The sequence below is a fragment of the Diplotaxodon limnothrissa genome, linkage group LG9 (assembly GCF_057381915.1).
Source record: "Diplotaxodon limnothrissa isolate DT_005_m linkage group LG9, D_limnothrissa_male_GT1.1, whole genome shotgun sequence".
Taxonomy (NCBI): domain Eukaryota; kingdom Metazoa; phylum Chordata; class Actinopteri; order Cichliformes; family Cichlidae; genus Diplotaxodon; species Diplotaxodon limnothrissa.
In genome coordinates, this window is record NC_140604.1 from 36,243,751 (window position 1) to 36,269,604 (window position 25,854).

The 25,854-nt window shown below is 48.6% G+C and overlaps 1 protein-coding gene across 1 annotated transcript in view; it reads left to right on the top strand.

The window, feature by feature from the left end:
* The first annotated feature begins 18,082 nt into the window (after window positions 1–18,082).
* Window positions 18,083–25,854, top strand: part of LOC146626052 (uncharacterized) — a 13,806-nt gene continuing 6,034 nt past the window's right edge. The window contains exons 1-5 of the mRNA XM_085363167.1: window positions 18,083–18,653; window positions 21,595–21,872; window positions 23,569–23,617; window positions 24,780–24,889; window positions 25,049–25,130. Coding sequence (XP_085219293.1) covers window positions 18,083–18,653; window positions 21,595–21,872; window positions 23,569–23,617; window positions 24,780–24,889; window positions 25,049–25,130 — 1,090 coding nt within the window. The remainder of the gene's footprint in view (window positions 18,654–21,594; window positions 21,873–23,568; window positions 23,618–24,779; window positions 24,890–25,048; window positions 25,131–25,854) is intronic.

The window sequence follows — 25,854 nt, forward strand, 5'->3', positions numbered from 1 at the left end:
CATCTGCACATGCGCGGTACGGATCGGGTAGACCCGATTTGTACGGTCAGACTTTACACATGCGCAGTAAGGATCGGAGAGTCCTGATCCGTAACTATCTTTTTATTTTTCATTTTTGTCTACATTGTACTGAAATGCTTCATTATTGCAAACATTTTAAGATATACTTGTTATTCTTAACATCTTAACAGATACTCTGACCCATAACTATCGTAAAACGCTACGACCGGAAGTAGAAACCTTTCGCGCATGCGGGGTACCGATCGGGTTTCTGGTACGGATCGGGTAGTGACACAGACCCTGAATTGGGACACCCTTCGTCGTGTCGCTGTGACGTAATCGGTCTCCAAATGCGCACTACGAAGCGTGCGGTCCTAACAGAGAGAAGTCCTTTTGCACCAATTGGGAACTTTTTAAATTTGAAGCATGCAAATTCTTGAGAAGATACGGGAGTCAAATTGCTAAATTAAGGAAAGCGGAAGAACAGGAAGTAATAAGCAGAATTGCCTCTTATTACCAGAAGTCCCCAGAAGAAATATCAGAGGACGATAAATTAAGTTTACTAGAACTTCAAAATAAACTGGACGGTTTATATTGACGCAAGGCTGAGGGTGCCTTCATAAGATCCAGGAAGAGGTGGCTGGAGGAGGGCGAACAAAATTGTGCTTACTTTTTCAGACTTGAAAAATACAGATCAAAAACAAACTCTATTCATCAACTAAATATTAATGGCATTGTCTCTGACAAACCTAGAGAAATTTCACATTTCTGTGCCGAATTCTATACTAAACTATACGACTCAATATAATGAGGCTGTCTCAACAGGATTTTTCAATAATATTAAAAACCTAAAATCTATTGTTGTGGAAGATAGAAGTTATTGTGACAGCCCTCTGACTGTGGAGGAAGTTTGTAATTCCATTTCTGCACTTAAGGCCAATAAATCTCCCGGCACAGATGGTTTGACTGCAGAGTTTTATAAATCCTTTTCTAATCTCCTGGCTCCGTTTTTACTGCAGGTTTTTACAGAAAGTATAGAGAACAACATCCTCCCTCCTTCTCTTACTCAAGGTCTCATAACACTTATTCCAAAACCAAACAAAGACTTACTCTTTATTGATAATTGGAGACCCATCTCCCTGCTTAATAATGACTATAAGGTTATGGCCTTAATACTTGCTAACAGAATTAAAGAGGTCTTGGAAACAATTATTGATGAGACACAATCAGGCTTTATGAGAAACAGACACATTTCTAATAACATTAGACTGGTTTTGGATTTACTTGATTACTCTGATCTGATACCTGACAATAGTTTCATTCTCTTCCTGGATTTTTATAAGGCTTTTGATACAATTGAACATCAATTTATTTTCCACTGTTTGGAAAAATTTGGCTTTGGCAAGTTTTTCTGTAAAGCTGTCAAAACCTTATACACAAATGGCAATAGTTCTATTAAAATGATTAACGGCTCCACCCCGAGATTTGACCTGAAACGTGGTATTCGCCAAGGATGTCCTATTTCACCATATTTATTTTTACTTTGTACACAAATTCTTGCAACTAATATTTCAAACAGTGTTGTGCAAGGAATCAGCACAGCTGATAAGGAGCTCGTCATCAGCCAGTTAGCCAATTGAAGGAAAAAAATGTCCATCCCGGTTTTCCCTCCAAGGCACGAGCGATAAGCAGAGTTTTGTCCTTTCCTTCTAAGATTCCTAATTATTTAAAGTAACACTCAGGTATGCCATTCAGCGTGTTAGTACGAGCTCGGGAGCAGCTTGGGAGAACAAGAAAACAGAGACTGCTTTAGGTTGCCTTCCCAATCGACTCAAAGGTTTATTAAGTATACAACAGCTTATATAGAGAAAAAAAGGTTCGTGTGTCAGCTTTCCCAGTTCAAACCGGTACAGACCAAATAAGGAAACGTCTTCCTGCCTTGTGAGCAGAGAAGTATCCTTTGTGTAGTTTATCAGTTCAGCTACAATTTATGATCATCCCAGCAAAATACACTCCTAGACATAGAATACAGAGTTCTTTCATTAGTGAATTCTGAAACAAACCACCTGGCCTTTAACGAGCCTTTTTCTAAGAGATAAAGAAAAAGGGAGGATGGGAGTAAGGAAGTGGTCTCGTCTCTGTGTTTTCGACCTTGGGGTACCAGCCTGTGAGTCTTACACATTAATTCTTGGGTCAGAGAGAAAGAGAAAAACAACTAGTAAATGGGCCTTATTGAGTAACAGTTTCATGTATGATATCACTATAAAACAATATCCTGTAAATGCTATCATGGTATCAAAATATCACAACACCGATGACACCACACTCTTCTTGAAGAATGCAAACCAAATCCCTCCAGCCCTTACTGTGATTAGTGATTTCTCTGAGGCCTCTGGTTTATGCCTAAATCTTAAAAAGTGTGAGTTACTAGCAATTAAAGACTGCCCTGCAAATACTATCTGTAATATCTCTGTTAAACAAGAAGTCACATACTTGGGACTGTTAATATCCAAAGACCAAAAATCAAGATGCTCTTCAAATTTCTTTTTTTTTTTTTTTTCTTTTTTTTTTTTTTTTTGTGTCCCGTTTGGATCTTTAGCATCAGAATTGTTGTCTTAAGGCCAAGAAAGATGCCAAGCAGATTTATTTTACCAAGTGGATCATCATGGCCTTGCCATATTGGTCCATTTGATTGACCTTTATCATAATTATGAATTTATTTTATTTTCAGTTGCTACAAACGGGACAGACATGACTGGGGGATAGGACAGGGAGAGAGAATGAAAGAAAGAGAGGGAGAGAAAGAAAACCAAAGGGGAGAAGGGGGGAAGAAAGAAAAAAACAAAACAAACAAAACACCTGGATCACCTGTATGGAGAAAAAAAAAAACAGAAGAGAAAGCAAACAACAAAGAGCAACATAATAAAAAGAACAGCACCATCACAATAAACTAGCTAGCAGTAGATATCAGTAGATACTAAATAATAAACGATATTGTGCAGCACGCAAGATAGACAGCGTACAATGTGCTTTGAGGCAGCAGCCAAGAAAGGTGTAGTCCGCGTCTGTGAATACCCGTGTGTACACCTGTGTGCATACCTGTGTGGATCAGCATTGTTTTGGAGGAAGGAAGGTTCAGGGTTTCAGTAGTCATCATCATGGGCTCATCGGATTAGAATGAGAATAAGCAGTCATCATTTGCAGGTTTTGTCGTTTTATTGTATAACAGGTAAAGGAAAGAAAGACACACATGGACTGCTCTCTCTAAAAAGGACATAAAGTATGATTTAAGTAACTCAAAATGATACATGAACTCAGGAGACTCAAAGAGAAACTCACCTCAGCTGCCGCCCCATGTGGGAGTGAAGAAAGAGTGAGGGGTAGGTGAGTGCAGTCCTCATATAACGAGTGACAGGTGAGTGCAATTAAGGCCAAGCACCACACCCAATCAAAGGTGAGGAAAAGAAACAAGGTGCATCTGGTGAAGTGAATGTGCTAGAAGGTGAGCCTTTAGAACAAGCATGCTTGCATTCCAAAGGTTCCTTCATGTAATGATCTGCTAGAGGGTGTGGGGGGGCCACAGCCCCGTCCTCCAGGGCATGAAGCAGGTATGGAGGAGATCAAAACTCCAGACATCCAGAGGCCCTCAGAACACAAGAAACCAAGGAAGACCAACAGAGGGGCAGCCGCGCCACTGTCCCAGAAAGAGCTGAGGAGAGTCCCAGATGAGGGCTCACTCAGCAGCCGCGGAGCAGAAGCCAGGGGGAGTTGCAGTGACGCGCCCGTGAGCTCCGCCGGCAGCCAGCTGTGCCTGAGTGACCGAGCCCCAGGCCGAGAGGCCGGGGGCACCCCACCTCCGAAGTGGCCCGAGTGAGCCCCAGGCTCCAGGCCCTGATAAGCGGCCGCCAAGGAGTGAGCCGGTGTGTACCTGGACGCCCATCCCCAGACACAAAGAACCACCAACGCACCGATGTCTGAGGGAGTCCGCCACTGGCAGGGGGAGTGGTGGTGGGAGATAGGCCTCCAAACCTTGGATGGCCTGAGATGTCCCCAGAGAGGTGGCGTCTGACACCCAACCTGACATATAGACACAGACATACAGGCACACACAGATACAAACATCCATTCCCACCCTCATGCTCTCATATGCACTTACTGCACACTCAACCAACGTGGAGACAGACATAAAGAGACGTTGTACACACGATCACACTCCCCAAGCGTACTCTACAAACCGGGTCTAGGTGCCCCCGCCCCTGGAGGGGGGAACTGCACCCAGACCCAGGTGGTGTTACCCTTTTCCCTGCGGTGGGGGGAGGCAGACCGCCCCGACTCCGCAGCAGCAGGAAGGCTCCACACTCCAGACCGCAGTCGGACGGCCAACTCCTCCTCCTAGTCCTAGCCCCCCCGCTCCAGCAGGTCGCAGAGAACGGGGGTGAGAGAAGACTCCAAACCTCCCTCCACCCGCTCATTGTAATGTTGATGCATGTGTGTTCTAAGGTGCAATTAAAACCCAGGAGGGCATGGAGCTACCTGCCAGAGAGCAGCAGGTAAGCGCATGGTCCCTCCTGCTGGCCCTCAATGTCTACGTGTATTCAAAATTGAGAGGTGGGCAACGACGCCAGGGGTGAGGTGTACACCCTGATGGTACTTTGGACTCCGTGTATCGTGCCCACCCCCAAGGTCCTATATGTATGTGTAATGAGAGTGTGAGTAATGTGAATGTCTAAGTTGTGGGATAAAATTGAGGCAGAGGCAGCCAGAAGGGAACAGAGGGGGGGGGGGGTAGCCTCCTCTGCACCCTGGTGACATACTCCAAGGTCCTGCATGTGTGGGTGGTTGTGGTGGAGCGGGAGGAGGGAGGCAGCTGGAGATGGGGAGGGAAGGAAGGGAGGGGCAGGTGACCCCTCCCTGGGGCCAGCTCCCCCGCTGACCCCAGTAGGCACTCCCATACTCCGCGACCCGCCAGGGAAAGGGGGCCCAGGCCCATCCAGACCGGGGCCCAGTGCAGCAGCGCCCCCCGGCCCCACAGAGCCCGGGACAGTCCACCCAACCCCACCACAGAGAAAACTGCACCCACCCACTGCTTCCGTTATGACAAGATGGCGCCTGTGATCGGCAATGCCGCTGTCAGACTCTGTGTTCTTCTTCTGTTTTATGTTGCATTACCCATTTTGCTGCTGTCTGTGGATAAGATTACAGCTACCTATGTTTACGATCGCCACACTCTACTTCGGATTAAATCAACTATGAAATCTATGGATGAAACCTGGAAATATTTTCGAGGCTTCTCTCCACCTTCCGGGCGATCAGCTGTTGCCCATTACGTCCCTTGCTTGCCTGGGCCAGGGAAAAACCGGAGCCGCCGTTCCCGGACAAATCACCGTCAGAGAAGACGAGGAAGGAGAGCGGGCATCCAAGTGAGACTACGGAAATATAAGAGTACCGCTGATTTAACGGCCTGCTTGGAGTTCTCAACAGTGGATGTTTTTGCTAAGGCGGACCTCCAGCTTAATGCACAGTCTCCTCGCATGGGCTTCATCAGGACGCCGTGTCTGAAAACAGTTTTTCCAGACCATGTGAGTGACCGTCCTATTGTCCCACGGATTATACTAAACGGTAAAAAACCCCGAGGAGTATGCAGTGCGAACCTACACCAAGCCCCTCAGGGTGTAAACAGTGACACTCCAGCACCGCCGATTAACATGGCTCTATTAAACTGCCGCTCGATCTCAAATAAGGCATTTGTTCTCAACGACCTTTTCATTAGGAATAACCTGGACTTTATGTTCCTAACTGAAACTTGGCAGCGGAATATGGAATTTGTCCATTTCAAAGAACTGTGTCCAGCAGACTGTAAGTGCTTAACCACACCGCGTCTCTCAGGACGTGGTGGTGGGTTGGCAGTTATTTCTAGAAACTCTTTTTTTTGTCGGCTGGTAAAGACCCCCTCCTTTAACTCCTTTGAAATCCAGATGATGAAGATCAATAGGACTCATCCCTTCTATGTGATTTTAATCTATAGGCCACCAGGACTAGCTAGGAGTTTCTTAGTGGAGTTTGGGGATTTTCTATCCTCCACCATTAAGCTGGAAAAAATTCTTCTGCTGGGGGATTTCAATCTTCATGTTGACGACAGTTCATGTCACGCCGCTTCGGATTTTCTTACTCTCTTAGACTCTTTTAACCTTGTCCAACATGTGACTGGGCCAACACACAGTGGTGGCCACACCCTGGACCTGATATTATCACTGGGTCTGGATATCGGCCCAGTTCATTGCAGAGACATTTTTATTAGTGATCATAAATACCTTTTATTTGATCTCTCTTCTACTTATGACACTCTACCCTCTGTTTATGAGAAGCGTTCACGATTAATCAGCGACTCAGCGGTAGAAGAATTTAGGGAATTGTTTGTTAACAATTTATCTGAAACAGACGATATAGATCAGCAGATGACCTCCTTCAATTCACAATGTCAAAAAATTCTAGATAAAGTGGCTCCTCTTAAAATCAGGAAAGGCAGTACTGTCAAACGCCCGCCCTGGTTTACAGAAGCTATCCGCAGCTTTAGGCGAATATGCCGTAAAACCGAGCGCCTGTGGAAAATCACAAAACTCGAGGTTCACAAGCTTCACTTAAAAGAACTATTATCTACCTTTAATGACATGGTGTCAGATTCAAGAGCCACTTACTTCTCTCAACTACTTGCAGTAGGAAAAAGAAACCCGAAAATTGTCTTTGATACAGTGAGTAGCTTTGTCTCCCCCCCAACGCCATGTACACCCGTCTCTTCAGATAAGGACTGCAGTGAATTTTTAAAATTTTTCCAAGATAAGATTAGTTGCCTAAGACATAACATAACTCCCTCAGGAAACCCCACCAACCATGATCGTCCACACCCCATAATTATGGAATCTTTCCTCCCAGTTTCTTTAGAGGATTTATTGGAAACACTGACTCAATTGAATCCTTCAACGAGTTTAGCTGATGTCTTACCTACTCGTTTATTCTGTAAAGTTTTTGAGACCATCGGGCCCTCTGTGGTCACGCTGATAAACCATTCATTGCTATCTGGCTCTGTCCCCAGGTGCTTTAAACAGGGGGTTATTCAACCTCTGCTGAAAAAGCCTAACCTGGATCCAACACTTCAGTCAAGCTACAGGCCCATTTCAAAACTTCCTTTTATCTCAAAAATCCTAGAAAAAGTTGTTTGGCTACAAGTAAAGAAAGCGCTGGAGAAGCATAACATTCTTGATAAATTTCAATCGGGTTTCAGAAAATTACACTCTACAGAAACAGCTCTGCTGAAAGTCACAAATGACCTCTTGATGGCTGCAGACAGGGGTGATTGCTCAGTCCTGGTTCTTCTGGACCTTAGCTCAGCTTTTGATACCGTTGACCATCAGATCTTAATCGATCGCTTAAACTGCACGGTAGGGATATCAGGATCTGTTCTAAAGTGGTTCACCTCATTTCTGGAAGATAGGACGCTTTTAGTTTCAGTGGGAAACTTCCAATCAGACGTGGCTAAGCTTCTATGTGGAGTTCCACAAGGTTCGGTTCTAAGCCCCCTATTATTTTCACTATATATTCTTCCCTTAGGCCGGATCATTAGCGGTTTCAAAAATATTTCCTATCATTTATATGCGGACGACATCCAACTATACATTTCTTTTAAATCCTGGGAATTAGACAAGCTATCCACTCTTATGGACTGTCTTAAGGAAATCAATCTTTGGATGACAAACAATTTTCTGCAGTTGAACGCAGACAAGACCGAGTGCTTAATCCTAGCCCCGGAGAATATCAAGCCACAGATTAGTCAACATCTGGGTGCTTTTTCATCGTCGATAAAAGCCACTGCCCGGAATCTTGGGATAATTTTCGACCAATCTTTGTCCTTTGATGTCCATGTTAAATCCGTGACCCGCTCTTGCTTTTTTCACTTAAGAAATATTGCCAAACTCAGGACTATTGTCTCCACAACCGAACTGGAGATGCTTGTCCACGCCTTTATCTCCTCCCGGCTGGATTATTGTAATGCACTCTTTTCCTGCGTATCTAAGGCCTCACTAAATCGGCTCCAAGCGGTTCAGAATGCTGCAGCAAGGCTTTTGACCCATAGCAATAAATTTTCCCATATCACTCCTATACTAAAATCCCTGCATTGGCTTCCGGTTGAGTATAGATATAAGTTCAAAATCCTCACCTTTACGTTTATGTCTCTACAAGGTGGGGCCCCCATCTATATCTCGGAGCTTCTCCAGCCCTATTCTCCAAAGCGAACTCTTAGATCCACTGATAGCGGTCGTCTATCTATCCCACGGACTCGTCTGAAAACAAAGGGGGATCACGCATTTCAAACCCTGGCTCCTATACTGTGGAATGGTTTACCCCCCCCACTACGCACCATCGATACGATGGCTTCTTTCAAAAAACAGCTTAAAACTCATCTGTTTAGACAGGCATTTGGGAAATGTTAATGCGTAACATGTTGTTTTATTTTATATTTATATTGTACTATTGCTTTTTTTTTTTTTTTTTTTTTTTTTTTTTTTTGATATGCTTTTATACTTTCTTTATGTTGCTATATTGTTTTGTTTGACATGTTTTCTTGTGAAGCACTTTGTAACAGCGTTTTGTCTTAAAAAAGTGCTATATAAATAAATTTTACTTACTTACTTACTTACACCCCACCATCCACTCATCTTCCAGACTACATGAGACAATAGACGCCCAGGCTGAGATCTTCCTCCACCTCTCCTGTATCTCCCCCTCCTGCAGAGAGTTCCTGAGGAGAGGAAAGCTCCTGCAAGGTGCTCTTCAAATTTCACTCCAATTATACAGAGAACCCTAAAAAAGTTCAACCAGTGGCTGCAAAGGGACTTGTCTTTGAAAGGTAGAGTGTTACTTACCCTTTGACTACGATGACCTGGATGACTGAGAACCTTCACAGACATGTTACTTACTAAAGCTGAAGGGATATCCCGATGAACATATGCTGCTCTCTCCTTACATCTGGATAAGAAAAGTAGTAAAGATATTGACCGTATGCTCTTTAATTTTATATGGAAAAACCATACGCATTATATTAGAAAAACTGTTGTGATGAATAAGTACGAATCAGGTGGGCTTAACGTCTTAGACTTTTCTACTTTAAACAACACTTTCAAAATTAATTGGGCTAAACATTTTCTTAAAAACCCTACCTCTATCTGGAACTTTATACCATATCATATTTTCTCTCGTTTTGGTGGCTTTACTTTTATTTTAAATTGTAATTACAATGTTGAGAAACTCCCTGTAAAGCTTTCATCCTTCCATAAGCAGGTCCTCTTAACGTGGACCCTCATTTATAAACACAACTTCTCACCTCACAAATACCTCATCTGGAACAACAGAGATATTTTATAGAAAAATAAATCACTTTTCCTGGAAACTTGGATCCAGAATGGGATCCTATTGGTGGCTCAGCTGGTTAGTAAAGAGGGACAACTACTTATTTACAACGACTTTATTGCACTATATAATTTTCCAATCAGTGTTCAGGAATTCTCAATGGTGCTTGGTGGCACACCCTCAGGGACTTTAATGTTATATAAAAACACTGACAGCTCGATCTCTACCTCAGTCACTCTCCCTGATCCAGCAGTGGGAAAAATCTGCTTTTCACAGGAACTTAGTAACAGCAATAAAAGAATACGTAGTTTATTCCAAGAAGATATCGTCTCTCTCCCATATATAACATCTTATTGGAACCGATTTGTTCCAGATATGAAGTGGAAGACAGTCTGGATGGTCCCCCATAAATATTTGATTGTAAATAAGGTAAAAGAAGTCTCATTTAAAATTCTACATAAATGTTATCCAGCCAGTCACTACATGGTCAAATTTAAAAGGGACATAAATACTAATTGTACTTTCTGTGGGGATCATCCAGAAACGGTGACACATCTTTTTTGGTACTGTTCTTTTACACAGAGATTCTGGAAGGAATTTAGCAGCTTTGTTATTGTCCATATTTTAAGGGAGTTTTCTTTACGATGGGAAAATGTTTTATTCTGTTTCTTTAAGTTCCCCAAGAAGTATGAGAAATGTTTTTTATGATAAATTTCTTAATACTTTTAGCTAAAGTTTTTATCCATAAATGTAAGTTTACTAACAAAACACCATATTTCTGTCATTATTTTAAGGATGTGCACATGCACATACAATCAATATCAGACTGCACCAACAAAAAGGCTCAAAACAATGTATGTATGTGAATTTTTGCGTGTATTCTTATAATTGTTACCTTTTTCTTTCACCCCTGGCTTTGTGTGTTCATGTTCTGTTGTTTTGTATACTTCATCTGTTCGTATGTTGTGTACTCATTGTTTGTTAAATAAAGTTTATTTTAAAAAATTTTTTTAAAAAAGCGTGCGGTCGCTGGGACACAGCTTGCGTCTGCGTCGTGACGTCGTACGAGCGCTCTTAGTAGTCATAGTAACAGTACTTCGTCTCTCATCCGAGCCGGAGCACGCGCTGCGTAATCGTGCCCGCTGCCGCCTCATGGAGCCTCCGCTCCACGCCCCGGCGCGCGGCAGCTGCACAGCCGCGATCCACGCACCGAGCCCCGGCTTGCTCCGCGCCGAGCCCCGGAGGAGGTCAGAGGACCTGGCAGCACGCGGACAGCACCGCTACTGCAGTACTACGACAGAGTACACGCTGAGAGTACACAGGTGAGCCAGCAGCGCCCACCTGGACTCCATCCAGCAGCAGGAGTACTACTGCAGTACTACAGGAGGTCAGTGTAAGTACTACTGCAGTACTACTGCAGTACCACAGCAGTACTGTAGTACTATAGCAGTGTCAAAGCAGTACTTAAATACCACAGCAGTAGTTGGAGGCCGTGCTGTGCTGGGTGGAGATAAGCTGATAATTGTCTGAGCGGATATTCTGCTGCAGATGGGGAGCACGGCTGAGAGGAGGGAGGAGGAGGAGGAGAGGAGCGACAGGAGGAAGAGGAGGAGACCGCTGAGGCTCCACATGCCTGTAAGTGTGTGTGTGTGTGTCTCATATCATAACATCGCCAACAGAGGTACAGCAAATGTTGCTCGGAGACCAGGGGAGGGGCTTAGGTCCCTCATCAGACCAGTGTGTGAGGAGGTGGGCGGGGCTAACAGGTGCAGCCTTGTGTGAAATCAGACAGAAACTTAAAACAGTCGAGTCAGCATCGCTCCGTCTGATCCCACAGAGATGATGACGAGGCAAGAAGCACGGGCACACACACGCACGCACACACACACACACACACGCACGCACACACAGAGCCGCAGTGACCGGCAGTCAGCAGCTGTTCTGGTTGGAGGACGCTCGTCCATGCAGGACTTCATGTGAACACGCTGAGGACAGGCTTGAGTCCCTGCAGGTTTGAGATGAAGCCACACTGAGTGATGGTGGTGGTGGGCGGGTGAGAGGCGGGTGAGGCCCGGTGGATGGGAGTGTTTGAGGAGTGTTCCTGCTCGTCTCCTCTGGTCTCATGGTCCACACTAACGTCCGTGGCTGACTCCGAACTGCATCACAGACCGCCTCCGTCACCACCCCGGGGCAGCCAAACACTGGCTGATTTAATCTGTTGTCCAACAATTAGCCTGATCCCCAGAGGACAGATTGACCTGGAGTTCACTGAGGGTCACGGGTCAACTCGACTCTCGTCCACCTCTGGAACCACTAAACACACACACACACACACACACACACACACACACACACACACACACACACACACACACACACACACACACGCTAGGGGAAGCATTATGTCTATTAGATGTCCCCACAAAGATATGAAAACACGACTGTGTGTGTGTGTGTGTGGATGACACAGTTGGTCTACATCCCAGCCATCCGTTTCCAATGGCAACCAGTGAGACAGGCTGGTGAGAAAGGCAGTGTGCTGGAGGAAGAGGGGCGAGTGAACCCTGATCGCCGCCTTGCAGGATGCCCTCCTCGTGGTGACCTCTGAGCTCTGAGCTCCCCTCGGGAAGAGTGTAGTGGTGAACAATTTTGCTCAGAGGAAGGTGAAGCCGCATCCGCCTGTGCGGGTGTTGCTGCTCGCGGTGTGTCGCCCTCTATGACTTCCTGCTCGTGGATTCGATGACGCTGTAACCTGCAGGACGAGTTTAAAGTTGGGAGACGCAGATGGAGGCGGAGTTTGATCTCAGACTCTCAGACCAGCTGAAACCAGAGTTTATGCTTCAACCGGCTCAGCAGATGTTTGCTGATAATTTCAGCCTGCTCCCTCGTCGCCCTCATGTTTACCTCCCAAACTGTCCCATGATGCAACAGGAGAGGAGGCTGGTCCTCAGCATGCCAGGCGTCTGAGTTTCCGCTTCGCTCTGCAGTTCAGCAGTTCAGCGTTATCGTCTCTGTGTTGCTGCAGGACCTGAGCGTCTTCACCATGCCCTTCCTGGACGGAGACCCGGGCCGAGCCGAGAGGGACGGCGGCAGTAAGGTAACGCCATGTTTAATTTAACCTGACCCCGATTTGATTTCAGAGTAGAGGGAATCACATTCGTGTGCAGCGTACCGAGCCCGGGCCTGAGTCAGTCCAGTGCTTTCTTTCCTCTCAGCACCAAACTGTAGATTTTGTCACTCCTAATATTGTAGCCAGGATGGATTGTTTCACCTGCATGGAGACCTTTGACCTCATGTTGTCACAGCCAAACCTTCCAAACACCAGCGCCACACCTCAGATCCACTGCGGACCTTTAATCTGCTTAAAGACATAAAGATGCTCGTGAATAGTCTTGGAGTCAATGGTCCAATGACTGTGTGTAGGATGTATATAACCTGCTGCACAAGTGTCCTGGGGGGAGGCATGGCTACGCACAGGTGGGAAAGGCGCAGTGGAAGCTTTGAGTTGTTGTGTAAAGGAAGGCGATCGCTCAATCAGTCACGTGATTATTGGACTAACACTTTGGTCCCTTTAAAAAGAGGCTGGCACATGTTAAAGCGCTGACACTCCTAAACCCTCATCCAGTCTGAATGTGGCCACCTCGACTGCACGCTGAGTCTGCACGTTGTCACGTTGTGTCCATTACATAACTACAGCTGGAATATGTTTCAGTGAACGGGTAAAAAAACCAAACTTGTGTCCGTGTCCAAATATAAATGGACCTGAATGTATGATGTAAACAGAACTGGTCCTAGCAGGGAACCCTGAGGAGCAGCATGTCCAGCTGTGTGCTGACGTCACACAGCTGTTCTCCAGCTGTTCCACAGCAGAACAGATCCAGTTAGGAAGGTTTACCATCATGGCTTCCTCCCATCCAGCAGGGGGAGCCCGTGTGCCACTCTGCCAGCCCCACCAGGAGCTTCTTCCATCGGTCTCCCTTCAGCCGACCCTCCAGCCCACGCTCCGCCCCCGCCAGGACCTCCAGCTCCAAGACCAGCCCCAGCTCTCCTAAAACCATCTTCCCCTACCAGCCCGGACCCCCGCAGCTGGACTCACCGCCCAGATCCCCACGCAGGTAAATAAACACACCTGAACACACACACAAACATGAAAAGTGACACTCGGAGATTTATCTTTAAAGAGACTCACACTGCACTGTGTGTGTGTGTCAGGCTAAGTTTCAGTGGGATCTTCAGGTCTGCCTCCAGGGATTCAAACCATCAACCCTCATCCTCCCCCGTCAGCATCAAACTGTTCAGCCGCAACAAGAGAGACAAGGCCAGAAGTACAGTGTGTGAGTGTGTTATTGTATAGTGTAACAGTAGAGCCTGACGCAGGAGTGTTTTAGTGTTTGTGGAAACGCATGCATTCACCTGCACACACACAGAACCTGGAGTGTGTCCTGTCTCTGTGCACCTTTCGCACCATCTAGTGGTCGTGTAATTGAGCCAAGAGAACAAACAGCAAAGCTGATTCTCCGCCCAGATGTAATAATGTTCAAAGGTAGGCTGTAAGAACACACCTGAGATTTTAAAGTTTCAGGTAAATGACTCAGCAGATCAGGACCTCCTCCTCTTCCTCACTTGCTGCTTTCAAACTGTCAATCTTCTCCTGACTCAAGTGTTTCAGTGATCAGGTGAGCTAAGAGGAACGCTAACATAGAAATCAGCACAGAGTAAAGCTAAAGGTGGACACTGGGGCCAGAGACTTCATTATCTCCATGTATCCATCGCCTGGAGTCACAGACAGGAGCTGAAGCTGTCTCTGAGTCAGACTCGGACCTCAGACCTCAGACTTCAGACCTCAGACTCAGACCTCAGAGTCAGACTCAGACCTCAGACTTCAGACTCAGACCTCAGACTCAGACCTCAGACTTCAGACTTCAGACTCAGACCTCAGACTCAGACCTCAGACCTCAGACTCAGACCTCAGACTTCAGACTTCAGACTCAAGACCTCAGACTCAGACCTCAGTCTTCAGACTCAGACCTCAGACTCAGACCTCAGACCTCAGACTCAGACCTCAGACTCAGACTTCAGACTCAGACCTCAGACCTCAGACTTCAGACTCAGACCTCAGACCTCAGACTTCATACCTCAGACTCAGACCTCAGACTCGGACCTCAGAGTCAGACTCGGACTTCAGACTCAGACCTCAGACTTCAGACTTCAGACTTCAGACCTCGGACCTCAGACCTCAGAGTCAGAGTCAGACTCAGACCTCAGAGTCAGACCTCGGACCTCAGAGTCAGAGTCAGACTCAGACCTCAGAGTAAGACTCAGACCTCAGACTTCAGACTCAGACCTCAGACTTGGCCCTCAGACTTCAGACTTCAGACTCAGACCTCAGACCTCAGACCTCAGACTCAGACCTCAGACTCAGACCTCAGACTCAGACTTCAGACTCAAGACCTCAGACCTCAGACCTCAGAGTCAGACTCAGACCTCAGACTTCAGACTCAGACCTCAGACTCAGACCTCAGACTTCAGACTTCAGACTCAAGACCTCAGACTCAGACTTCAGACTCAGACCTCAGACTTCAGACTCAGACCTCAGACCTCAGACCTCAGACTTCATACCTCAGACTCAGACCTCAGACTCGGACCTCAGAGTCAGACTCGGACCTCAGAGTCAGACTCAGACTTCAGACTCAGACTCAGACTCAGACCTCGGACCTCAGAGTAAGACTCAGACCTCAGACCTCAGACTTCAGACTCAGACCTCAGACTTGGCCCTCAGACTTCAGACTCAGACCTCAGACCTCAGACTCAGACCTCAGACCTCAGACTTCAGACTCAGACCTCAGACTCAGACCTCAGACTCAGACTTCAGACTCAGACCTCAGACTCAGACCTCAGACTCAGACTTCAGATGTCTGTGAAGGTTCCCAGTCATCCAGGTCATTGTAGTCTAAGGAGCTTCAGAACTGAAGAAGCTTCTCGGATGAGAGGTGAAACGTCTTCAAGCCACTTAAAGAAGTCCAAACGCTTTTCTTTCCAAGCTCCTTAGACTACAGACTCAGACTTTAGAGTCAGACCTCAGACTTCAGACTCAGACCTCAGACTCAGACCTCAGACTTCGCGTTTATCGCTGGATCACTTCCGCCGGCTGCTGTGAGTGTGAGCAGCCTGAATGCAATCAATGCTCCGGATATTAAAAGTCAATTCAGACTCTATTAGAGGGAATAAATCAGCTTAGCAGCTGCTGTTATTAACACAGGCCCTCACACACACACTCCCTCTGCCCCTCGCCGCCCCTCCCGGGTGAATTTCCGGAGCAGGGCTTGGCGTCTCTTCAGTCGGAGCGTTTGGCAGCTCGGGCTCGCTCTCACACGTGCTCGTGCTGCAGAGGACTGCGGTGGACTCTAACCTGGAACTGTGACGTAACCCTACAATCCTCTAAAACATTCTGCAAAAAAGCCCATAATGTGAGGGTGCACTCACACTTAGTCCCCACTGCAGGGCTCATAAGCCTCAAACCTGCAGCCTCTCTAACGTCCAGCAGGGTGTGACTCTGATTGGTCAATGATGTCAGAGCTGGTGGTCTCGCGCTGATTGAATGAAGTTTAACTTTGTTCTCAATAGAAGGAAAACAATCATGCGATGATTCTGGGCGGGGTTACTCTGTGATTGACAGGCTTCTTTCTTGGTTTAGCTTTAAAAAAGCTTTTATTTTGGTAGTTCAGAGGTCTTTTTCCTGCAGACTTCCTCTCGGTGAACAACTGGATGGATGCTTGTTACAGGAGGAGACCCGGGTGTCCTAGGAGATGAAGGGGGTGGGTGGAGCATAGGGAGGTCTGAGCGTGTCTGTCTACGCTGTTGGTGGGTTAAAGTTGAATGACTGACCTTTAGTTTCTATGGTAACAGCCAACATGGGGCTGGTTAGCCTGCTAGCTGAAGCTGATGTCTTCATCACGCTGGCATGACACACAGCGTCCACACACGGAGCGTTGCCTCAGTAACGCTCGTATTTACCAGTACTCTCATTGGCCTCAGAATTCAGAAAACATTACCTCAGGACCCGCCCACTTTGTGTCGCTAGCTTCCAGTGTCTGTGACTTCTGGGGTCACGCTGAGTTTTGCCCGGAGCAGGGTTGGTATCTCTGCGAGCCCAGCTGTGGGAGGTCCTGCTGGGGGCGGAGCCTGAGCCTCTCAGAGTCTGCGGTTCAGAATGACCCAGCGAGGCTGTGACAGCTGATCCGTGCTGGTGCCGGCGCCCCGCTGCTGTGTAAGTAAACAGTGACCTGATATTAGAAAGCTGCCGCTGTATCCGCCTCATGATCCTGTAACTGTGATCCTTCAAAACCGCAGTGCGGCGCCTCGGGCTGGGCGGAGCAGAGAGCGCCTTTGTTCCCGTCTCACGCTGTGACCACCTGCAGCATGAACTCACGGCCTTTTTCCCACACTGCAGGAAGCGTGGACGTCACCGACGTCGGAGCGCTCTGAGGACTTACTGTGGAAATAACACACGTTACATCATCATGGCCTGATTTCACACCGCAGCAGCTTCACAGCCGTGTTCGAAGCCTCAGACCTGTGACATCACCAGGGAGTCAGATACACACCACGAACGCTCGTTACGGTCTCACTGCCGCTCGCTCATGTCATGTTGTTATCTCCTCACCAATCAGATCTCAGGTTTGTCTTTCCTGATGAGCGTCAGTAAGAAACAAGACACTTTATTAGGTACACCTGTTTGTAGCGTGGCGGAAGCTGCCGGAAGCGTTCCTCAGAGGCTTCGGTCCATGATGGGATGACATCATCATGACATCATCACACTGATGATCCCACAGGTGAAATCTGTGAGTGTGGAGGCGTCCGAGTCCAGCGACCTCAGCCGCCGCTCACGTCCCCGTATGTCAAACGGTCCCTCTGTGGCGGTGACGCTCACAGTGATGACCCAGTTTATCACAGACTTTGATGCATGTTTGTGACCTCACAGCGCGTTAGCTTCAGTCAGAGCACAGAGCGAGACTCCACCCCCTTCCTCCTCCTCCCCTCCTCCCCTCCTGCTCCTCCTCCCTCAGAGAGGCTCAGTCTGACTGTAGCTCCACAGTGTTTTTCAGTGCAGGCAGCAGAGGGAGGCATGGCTACCACACACACAGAGTGAGCTCTGATACTCTGCGGGGCTCAAACAGTCTGAGGACTCTGCAGGACGAACACGTCCGTTCACCTGTCCGTCTCCCCGTCTCTGTGTGACTCAACAGGACGTCGGGACTTTTTGCGGACTTGAACTTCCTGCCTGGACTTTGACGACAGCACTTTCTCCTCCTCTGCCGTCCTTCAGGCTTTAAACTGAACTCTGTAAGAAAAACACTGAAAACTTAAAACTGACGGACCCTGCAGCAGCCAATCAGAACGCAGCTATTGTCTTCAGAGCCTCAGGATTGGCTGACAGCTCCTGACTTTTGACCTGAGCTCAGTTTGTGCAGTTCTAGTGAAACACACTCTGCAGGTTTGATGTGGTTTATGCTGTTTGAGTGTTTCCTGTTTCCACTCGAGGAGCAAAGATGAATTTGTATTTTTAAACCAGTGAATGAAATCCAGACTTTACTTACAGTGTTTTACTCATTTGGTTATTAACTGTTTATAACCGTTGCCGCTTTGAAGGAGACGTTTGATTTAGCTTTGAGTGTTTTTGATGGCGATGAGGCGTCTGAGCAGCCTGGTGCTGAGGAAGTGGAAGGAGAAGGAGCGATGGACAGGGAGGAGGAGGAGCGAGCCGTACGCAGGAGGAAACGAGGAGGAGGAAGACGAGGGGGAGGAGACGAAGAAAGAGAACAGGGACAGACTGACGTACGGACGGATGATGAGGAGGAAGTCTGAACCGTGTGGAGCGACGGAGGAGGACCAAACAGAGGAGAAGAAGAAGAGCGGCGCACGGAGAGAGCGCAGGACGTATGAGCCCAGCGTGGAGGAGGAGGAGGTCAGGAGAGACAGGAGGAGGGCGGAGCCGGGCAGAGGGAGAGAGAGGAGGAAGTCCACGTCATGGTTAATGGCGGAGGACCGAGCGGCAGGCCAGGCGGACGGGACGAAGCTGAGGCGGCGGTCAGAGCCCTGCGGCGTGCTGCACGTGCAGCTGCTTCCTCTGTCCGGCAGGAGGAGGCGGGAGTTGCTGCAGAGGAGGACAGGCCGCCGCGCCTCCTGCAGCGAGGAGGAGGAGTGTCATATGACCAGGGGCCGGTCGGACCCCGTCGGGCCGCTCGACTACAGTAAGCAGAACACTGCACGGTGGTTTATCGACCCGCCTCCCCACGAGGGCACCTCCTGCTGCAGCTCTGCACCTCCTCCTGTTGCAGGGACCCACAGCCTCACTGCTGCAGGGTCCCTGGTGGTCTCAGGTGTGTGTGCAGGTGCAGCTCTCAGGCGCTCTGGTCTCGGCCAACACGGCGTCTGCCGATCAGTCCAGAGCTGCAGGAGGAGGCGAGACGGGCTCGTTAGATCAGGTCTGTGTGGGATCAATCAGAGTTAACGGTCTTAAAGGCTGTAGACTGAGCTGTAGACTGAGCTGTGTCCTCACGCGGGACGAGAAAAAAATGTATCTGTAAACGTGATCACAGAGTTTAGTACAGAAGGTCACGTAGAGCAGGAAGTGTCCGGAGCCCGAGGAAAACAGTTCACACGTTTGATTCAGGCTGAAACACAACATGCAGGAGACCGTCAGCTGACTCCACGGCGCTCCTGTTCTTCAGCTCGTTTCACCTCCAATGTCCGCTTCAATTCAGCTTTATTTATGTGGCGTGAATCACAGCCACAGTTACCTGAAGTAGACCCTACAATAATACAAAGAAACCTGAGCACGCAGAGCACGTGGTGACAGTGGGAAGGAAGAACTGACCTTTAACAGCCTAGTTCTATTGCACCATAACTAAGGGAGGATTCAGGGTCACCTGGTCCAGCCCTAACTATATGCTTTAGCAAAAAGGAAAGTTTGAAGCCTAATCTTGAAAGTAGAGATGGTGTCTGTCTCCTGAATCCAAACTGGAAGCTGGTTCCACAGAAGAGGGGCCTGAAAACTGAAGGCTCTGCCTCCCATTCTACTTTTAAATACTCTAGGAACAACAAGTAGGCCTGCAGAGCGAGAGCCAAGTGCTCTAATAGGGTGATATGGTACTACAAGGTCATTGAGATAAGATGGGGCCTGATTATTTAAGACCTTCTATGATTCAGGACCTCCACCACAAAGGCACCAACCGTTGTGCAGGTGTAGCTCCACTCAGCTGTCTCAGCAGCAGAGCTGCAGCCACAATCTGAGCACGTTCATGAGCTCAGGTGAGCGCCAGGTTAGCCGGTCCTCACATCAGCTCTGCTCAGGGCCTCTGTTCACCTGTGTGTGTGTGTGTGTGTGTGTGTGTGTGTGCGCGTGTGTGTGTGTGTGCATGTGTGTGTGTGTGCGTGTGTGTGTGTGTGTGTGCGCGTGTGTGTGTGTGTGCGTGTGTGTGTGTGTGTGCATGTGTGTGTGTGTGGGTGAGAGAGAGATCTGGGTGCCTGGGAACTAAGAAAGGCTGCAACACAAATGTCACCCTGTCATGCCGCTGCGGTCCGCCTCAGCGTGCGTCACGGCGCCGTAGATCTTTTCAGCAGAACTGAGCCTGTAATCAGTGTTTGTGTGATCAGCTGATAGTGTCGCCATGACTTCACAGCAGCGTGGACACGCCCACACACACAGAACAATCATTACAACTTTATTGGTCCAGCACGCACTTACAGATACAGTACAGTGTGAGTCACAGAGCAGGCGGCGGAGGGAGGAGCAGCAGCCTGTGGACACACAGGTGGAGGTGCTGGAGATGAAGCAGGTGGAGACTGGCAGCAGATGTGATGAGGTCAGAGCAGGAGGAGCAGCGTGAAGCCACCTAACTCCACCACTTCCTCAGCTTCCATCCAGCCCTGTGGTTACTGGGGTCAGAGGTCAGACTCTGACCCAGAGTGTGACTGCGGCACCGCGAACATCTTTGATACTGTCTGTGGTTAGAACGTGACCCTAAATGTCCAGCAGTGCATTGTGGGACGTGTAGTCTGCAGTGATCTGGGCCTGAAAGGACTCACACGTTCACAGCGCTCTCTCAGAAACGTTTGGTCCTCCTTAATTCAGACAGTTTGAGCCCTGACTGTGTGTGTGTGTCTGTGTGTGTGTCTGTGTGTGTGTGTGCGTGCATGTGTGCGCATGTGTGGTCCTCTCTCTAATCTGTTAAAGTGCCGTCACTTTGTGTTCCCCCCAGCACTGTGTAGAGTTTCCTATTAGAGCAGATTGCTGTGTGTGTGGGAAGTACAAGCTAACCTACATTATTAAACACACACACACACACACACACACACACACACACAGAGCACTGAATGTTCTCTACTTTTGTTGCCGGCACGTTCACATCTTTCTGTGCACAAACAGACGTGACCTGCCAGCAGCAGGCGGGCAGATAAGAGGCGGGGCGTCTGGGTGACGAAGGGCACTCTGCTCTTCATCGCTCGCTCTCCGCGTCATTTGTCCTGCCCGTAAGAAGCCCCGCCCCCTTTTAAAAGATAAGCTCAGAGATGCAAACACATGTTACAGCAGCAGACGCACAGGGCAGCGATAAATGTTACACTCAACAACCACACAGTACACACAGTACGAGCAGTATAATCACATAGAAACGTGTAAGTATGTTGGTGCAGTGCAGTAGGAACAGCAGGTACTGAGACATGTACAGAGCTGGAGGCGGGTCCTCCTGCTCGGTCTGGAGGCGGGTCCTCCTGCTCGGTCAGGTCCTCCTGCTCGGTCAGGTCCCTGTACTCCGTGTTGTCCCATCAGCAGCGACACTCATGAGGGGCAGCACATCCGGATTCTAAAAATCAGAGGTTTTGTGTGTGTCACAGATGATGCAGTGACCCTGAACCTCCTGCAGGAGGCAACGTCTGCTCACTTACTCCTGAAGCCTCACTGACCGCTCCTCCTTCTCCTCTCTCCCCCCATTTCACCCCCCCCCCCCTCTCATTTCCTTCTCCTTACTTCTCTGTTCTTCTTCATCTCCTCCTCCTACTTCCTGTTTTTCTCCTCCTGTCTTCATTTTCTCGCCTCCTCCTTTCTTCCTTCCTTCCCTCTTTTCTTTATAATTAATTCTTTCTGATTTTTCCTCCTTTCACTTCTCCTCATCCTCCTTCCTCTCCTTCCAGCCCACAGTCTGTCCTCCCCTCCTCCCCCTTCTGCTCCTCCGGTCTCTCGTCAGGAGGAGGCGAGTGTTTTCCATCTGGAGACGTACCTGACGGAGCCGAGGCGTCCGGAGACCAGGAGGCTGCGCTCCTTCTCCTCGCCCCCCGACACCGGCCAGCGAGTCTCTACGTTCTCCTCCGCCTCCTTCACCTCCCTTTCCTCCTCCTCCTGCTGTCAGAAGCCTCCACCGGCCCCGCCTCCTGTGGCATCTCCTCCTCCTGCTCCCCCTGTTGGGACGCTGGTGAGTGCGGAGCGTTTATTGATCCTCTATGTTTGCTGGATGGTGTCTCACCTTTTATTTATTTACATTTATTATTTTAAAAACGAAACACGTTTAATCAGAAATCAAAGAAAACCAGAGGAAACGCTCCAAAACCCTGAGCTCCGGCTCTCATCGGCCGTTTCCGGTCATCTCCGGCTCTCATCGGCTGTTTCCGTCAACCCAGCGCGGGGATGCTGAGGCGCACGCAAGTTCGCGTCAAGTTCACACAGATAATTAGGCAGGAACAGGAAGTTGTACTTTCAAAATAAGCTGGTGTTTTAAAAACAGGTGAATTTTAATGGGACAAGCTGGAGCTCTGCATTTGTCATCTGTGTTTGAAATTAAATATATTTATAACAGAAAAATTCAGGTACAGGACAACAGTGACTATAGAAAACAGAGCTGGTTCCATTTTAATTAAGTTATAAAACTAAAATGCTTTATAAAGAAAACCAAAAACATCCTGGCGGTGCTGAAACGTTTTGGTAAGATAAATGAAAGTTTCCAGTCTTTCACTTTCGGTTCTTTTTCTGATTATTATTTATTATAAGTTAACAAAAAAATAAACTAATATAGTCTAAAAACGCGCTTTTTTTCTCCTATGCTTTTGTTGTGAAATGTCGCACCGGAAGTGCCACCTGTTAGCTCCGCGAGCTTGTTAGCGGCTGCGGCTCCGGTGGTCGCGGCTGCTGTTTCAACCTGAAGCCGACTGAAGACGGACGTTTACCGGCACAGCAGGTTCTCCGGGGCGCACACGGGATGAAGCCGTGAGTGTCCCGCTGATCCCCGGATACGAACCCCGAGGCGGACCGGAGCGGAGGAGGAGGACAGACGGTTTGATGAGCGGCGGCTGTCGGGTACGCGCTAACGTCACTGTCGTTAGCACTGATTTCTCCGCAGCAGAAGCGCGTTCAGGAATCAGCGGTGTTGACGCGAAAGCGCCGCCGTTTCATGTCCGTCACACCTGGGCCGCTGACACTCCACCGCGGCGACGGGGACACGTGACCCCGGCGATCGGCTGCCGCCACACCACGCTTAATGACACGGAGGCGTGACCGCGTGCTCACCGGAAGATGCCCCGTGACAGCGCAGGCCCCCACACCCACTCCCACACCAGCTGCCCTCCTTCATTAAACACGCTCACAGCTGCTGCAGGTAGCATTCACCTGGCAGATGCAGGTGGGCATTGACGTCATGTTAGAAAACAATCCAATCAGCAGCTGCCCTGTTAAAGGTACAGGCTGGAGTCACCCTCTGCAGACTGTAGCTCATACTTCCACCAGCAGGAGGCAGATTTTACCTGAAGGGTTGTATCAGCAGTAGAAGGAGTTTAACCCTAGTTTAATGTTAATTTGTGAAACTGATTAAATGGTTAATCAGCGTCAGAGTGGGTGATGATCAGGGGTCACAGTGGGCGATGATCAGGGGTCACAGTGGGTTGGAGTGCGTGTTACTTGTGTGGGCATTTTCTGAGTGGACTGTGTGGATCTTCACACTGAACAGCCACAGAAACATGCCGTCTTTGAACCATGAAATTTCTCCTGGAAGTATAAATATTGGAGTGTTTCTCTGCACAGTGTGTGTGTGTGTGTCAGGTGTGATGTTGGCAGTAAACCTGCACACGGAGCAAAGATGGGCGGGCAGCTGAACACCTGTGCCGTGTCCTTGTCTGCAGGTGGAGGTTGCAGACACCATGTCGGAGCAGCCGGACCCCGATGATGCCGGTAAGACCCTGAGCTGAGGCGAGCTGTCCGTATCAGCCTGTCACGAGTCTGTGTGCTGCCTGATGATCAGCATCGATGAAGGACAGCCGTCCTTTTACAGATGTTACAAACAGCTGGAGCGGCCCGTCCCTGGCGACTGGGCTGCAGCGTGACTCGCTCCGACGTGATTGGCAGGAGGAGACGCTCACAGAGCTGCAGCTTGTTAAAGATATAAGTTACATGTAATGATGTAAAGATGAGGAGGGATTAAACGTGGCAGAAACATTCAGGTAACACTGAAAATCATCCTCCAGCAGAGGGACCTGTGAACCGGTGACGTCCAGTCAAAAGCCTCGGGTTTCACCCAGAGGCTAAAAGCGTCTGACGTCATCATCCTGCAGCTGGCAGGGCAACCAGCCGTCAGCTGTTCTGTTGTCAGGGCAACAGACGGCTTTAGAGACCAGCTCAGCTGATCAGTGTGTTCAGAATCAGAATCAGAATCAGAATACTTTATTGATCCCTGGGGGAAATTATTTTTTGTTACAGTGCTCCATTTTAAACCAACATTAAGACAAGACAGACAATACGCTAACTAAGAATAGTACAATATATACATATATATACATACATACATACATAAGTCACTTATAAATAAATAGTTGGAAAAGAAACATGTGTAGTTGTAGCAGCAAACAGTGTGTTAAGTGGATGCATTGTACAGGGAGATGGCCACAGGCAGGAAAGATTTCCTGTGTCGTTCAGTGGTGCTTTTCGGTAATCTCAGTCTCTCACTGAACGAGCTCCTGTGACTGACCAACATGTCATGGAGTGGGTGGGAGGTGTTATCCAACATTGTCTTTATCTTGGACAGCATCCGCCTCTCCGACACCACCTTGAGGGAGTCCAGCTCCATCCCCACAACATTGCTGGCCTTACGGATCAGTTTATTAAGTCTGTTGGCATCTGTGACCCTCAGCCTGCTCCCCCAGCATGCAACCAGCTCATGGAGATTACTGTCGTGTGGCGCACACACACTGAGGTTTTTTCTGTTAATGCTGTTATGATAATCTGAAGGGCGAGCAAGTCACTTTCTCTCTGTGACTCAGCAGGAAGTGATGTAAGACTGCAGGTGTGGATATCTGGGGTGTACAGAGGTGCTGACCTCAGATCTGTGTCTCTGCAGCGTCCGAGGCGTCGGAGAGAGACATCTACATGCGCTTCATGAAGTGCCACAAGTGCTACGACATCATCCCCACAAGCTCCAAGCTGGTGGTGTTCGACACCACGCTGCAGGTGAGACGCCGGGGCGGCACGCCACAGCCTCCGTCGCCACTGAAAACTTTAATCAGTGTGTGTGTGAGCAGAGACACGCCCACACGGCCATCAGTGACTGATTATTGGTTATTAGACCGTCGCTGATTATCGGTCCGGTCTGTCTCCCTGCTGTTTCAGGTGAAGAAGGCGTTCTTCGCTCTGGTGGCCAACGGCGTGCGAGCCGCTCCGCTGTGGGAGAGCAAGAAGCAAAGCTTTGTGGGTAAGATTCACAGCAAGACACACCACCTTTCAAAATAAAAGCTTCTTTGTGAAAATAATAATCTTTGGATGGACCCAGAAAACGGTCAGCTCAGTGACCTCACTTCCTGTACGTGAATAAAACCTGAGTAATGAACTGAATTAATCACCTGATCATACCTGAGGTCACATCCTGCACGTGCGCTCGAGACAGGAAGTGCATCCACGCTTTCAGCAGTAATTCGTGAAACCATTCATGCTGGTCAATAATTTCCTCACCTGTGGACAAGCTCCGCCCCCAGTCGGAGGTGCTCACTCAGGACTGGCAACCAGTGGGCGGAGGCCGAGATGGCAGAGCCGGTGTGTGAGCGACAGCGTGACACTCATCGGCAGGTGGAGTCACCTGACTCACCTGTGGTTACCTGGTTACCTTCAGAGGAAATCAGGCTGCTTGTGTATCAGAGAAAGTCACACCCACACATAGGGTTGCTACGATTAGTCGACTATTAAATCGTAGTCGACGCGTCGTTTGAAGCTTTGTACGATCACAAAAGACGCAGGAATAAGTAGCAGGATTTAAGAGTGTAATAACGGACTGAAACAGAAGATGGCAGCACTGCATGTACAAGGATGTCAGCTGCCGTTAAACCCCGAAGAAGAAGAAGCTGTGTCCCAGAATTCATAGCGCAGCGCAGCCCAGCTCAGTTTCCAACAATGGCGGCAGCTAGTTAGTTTTAATGTTACTC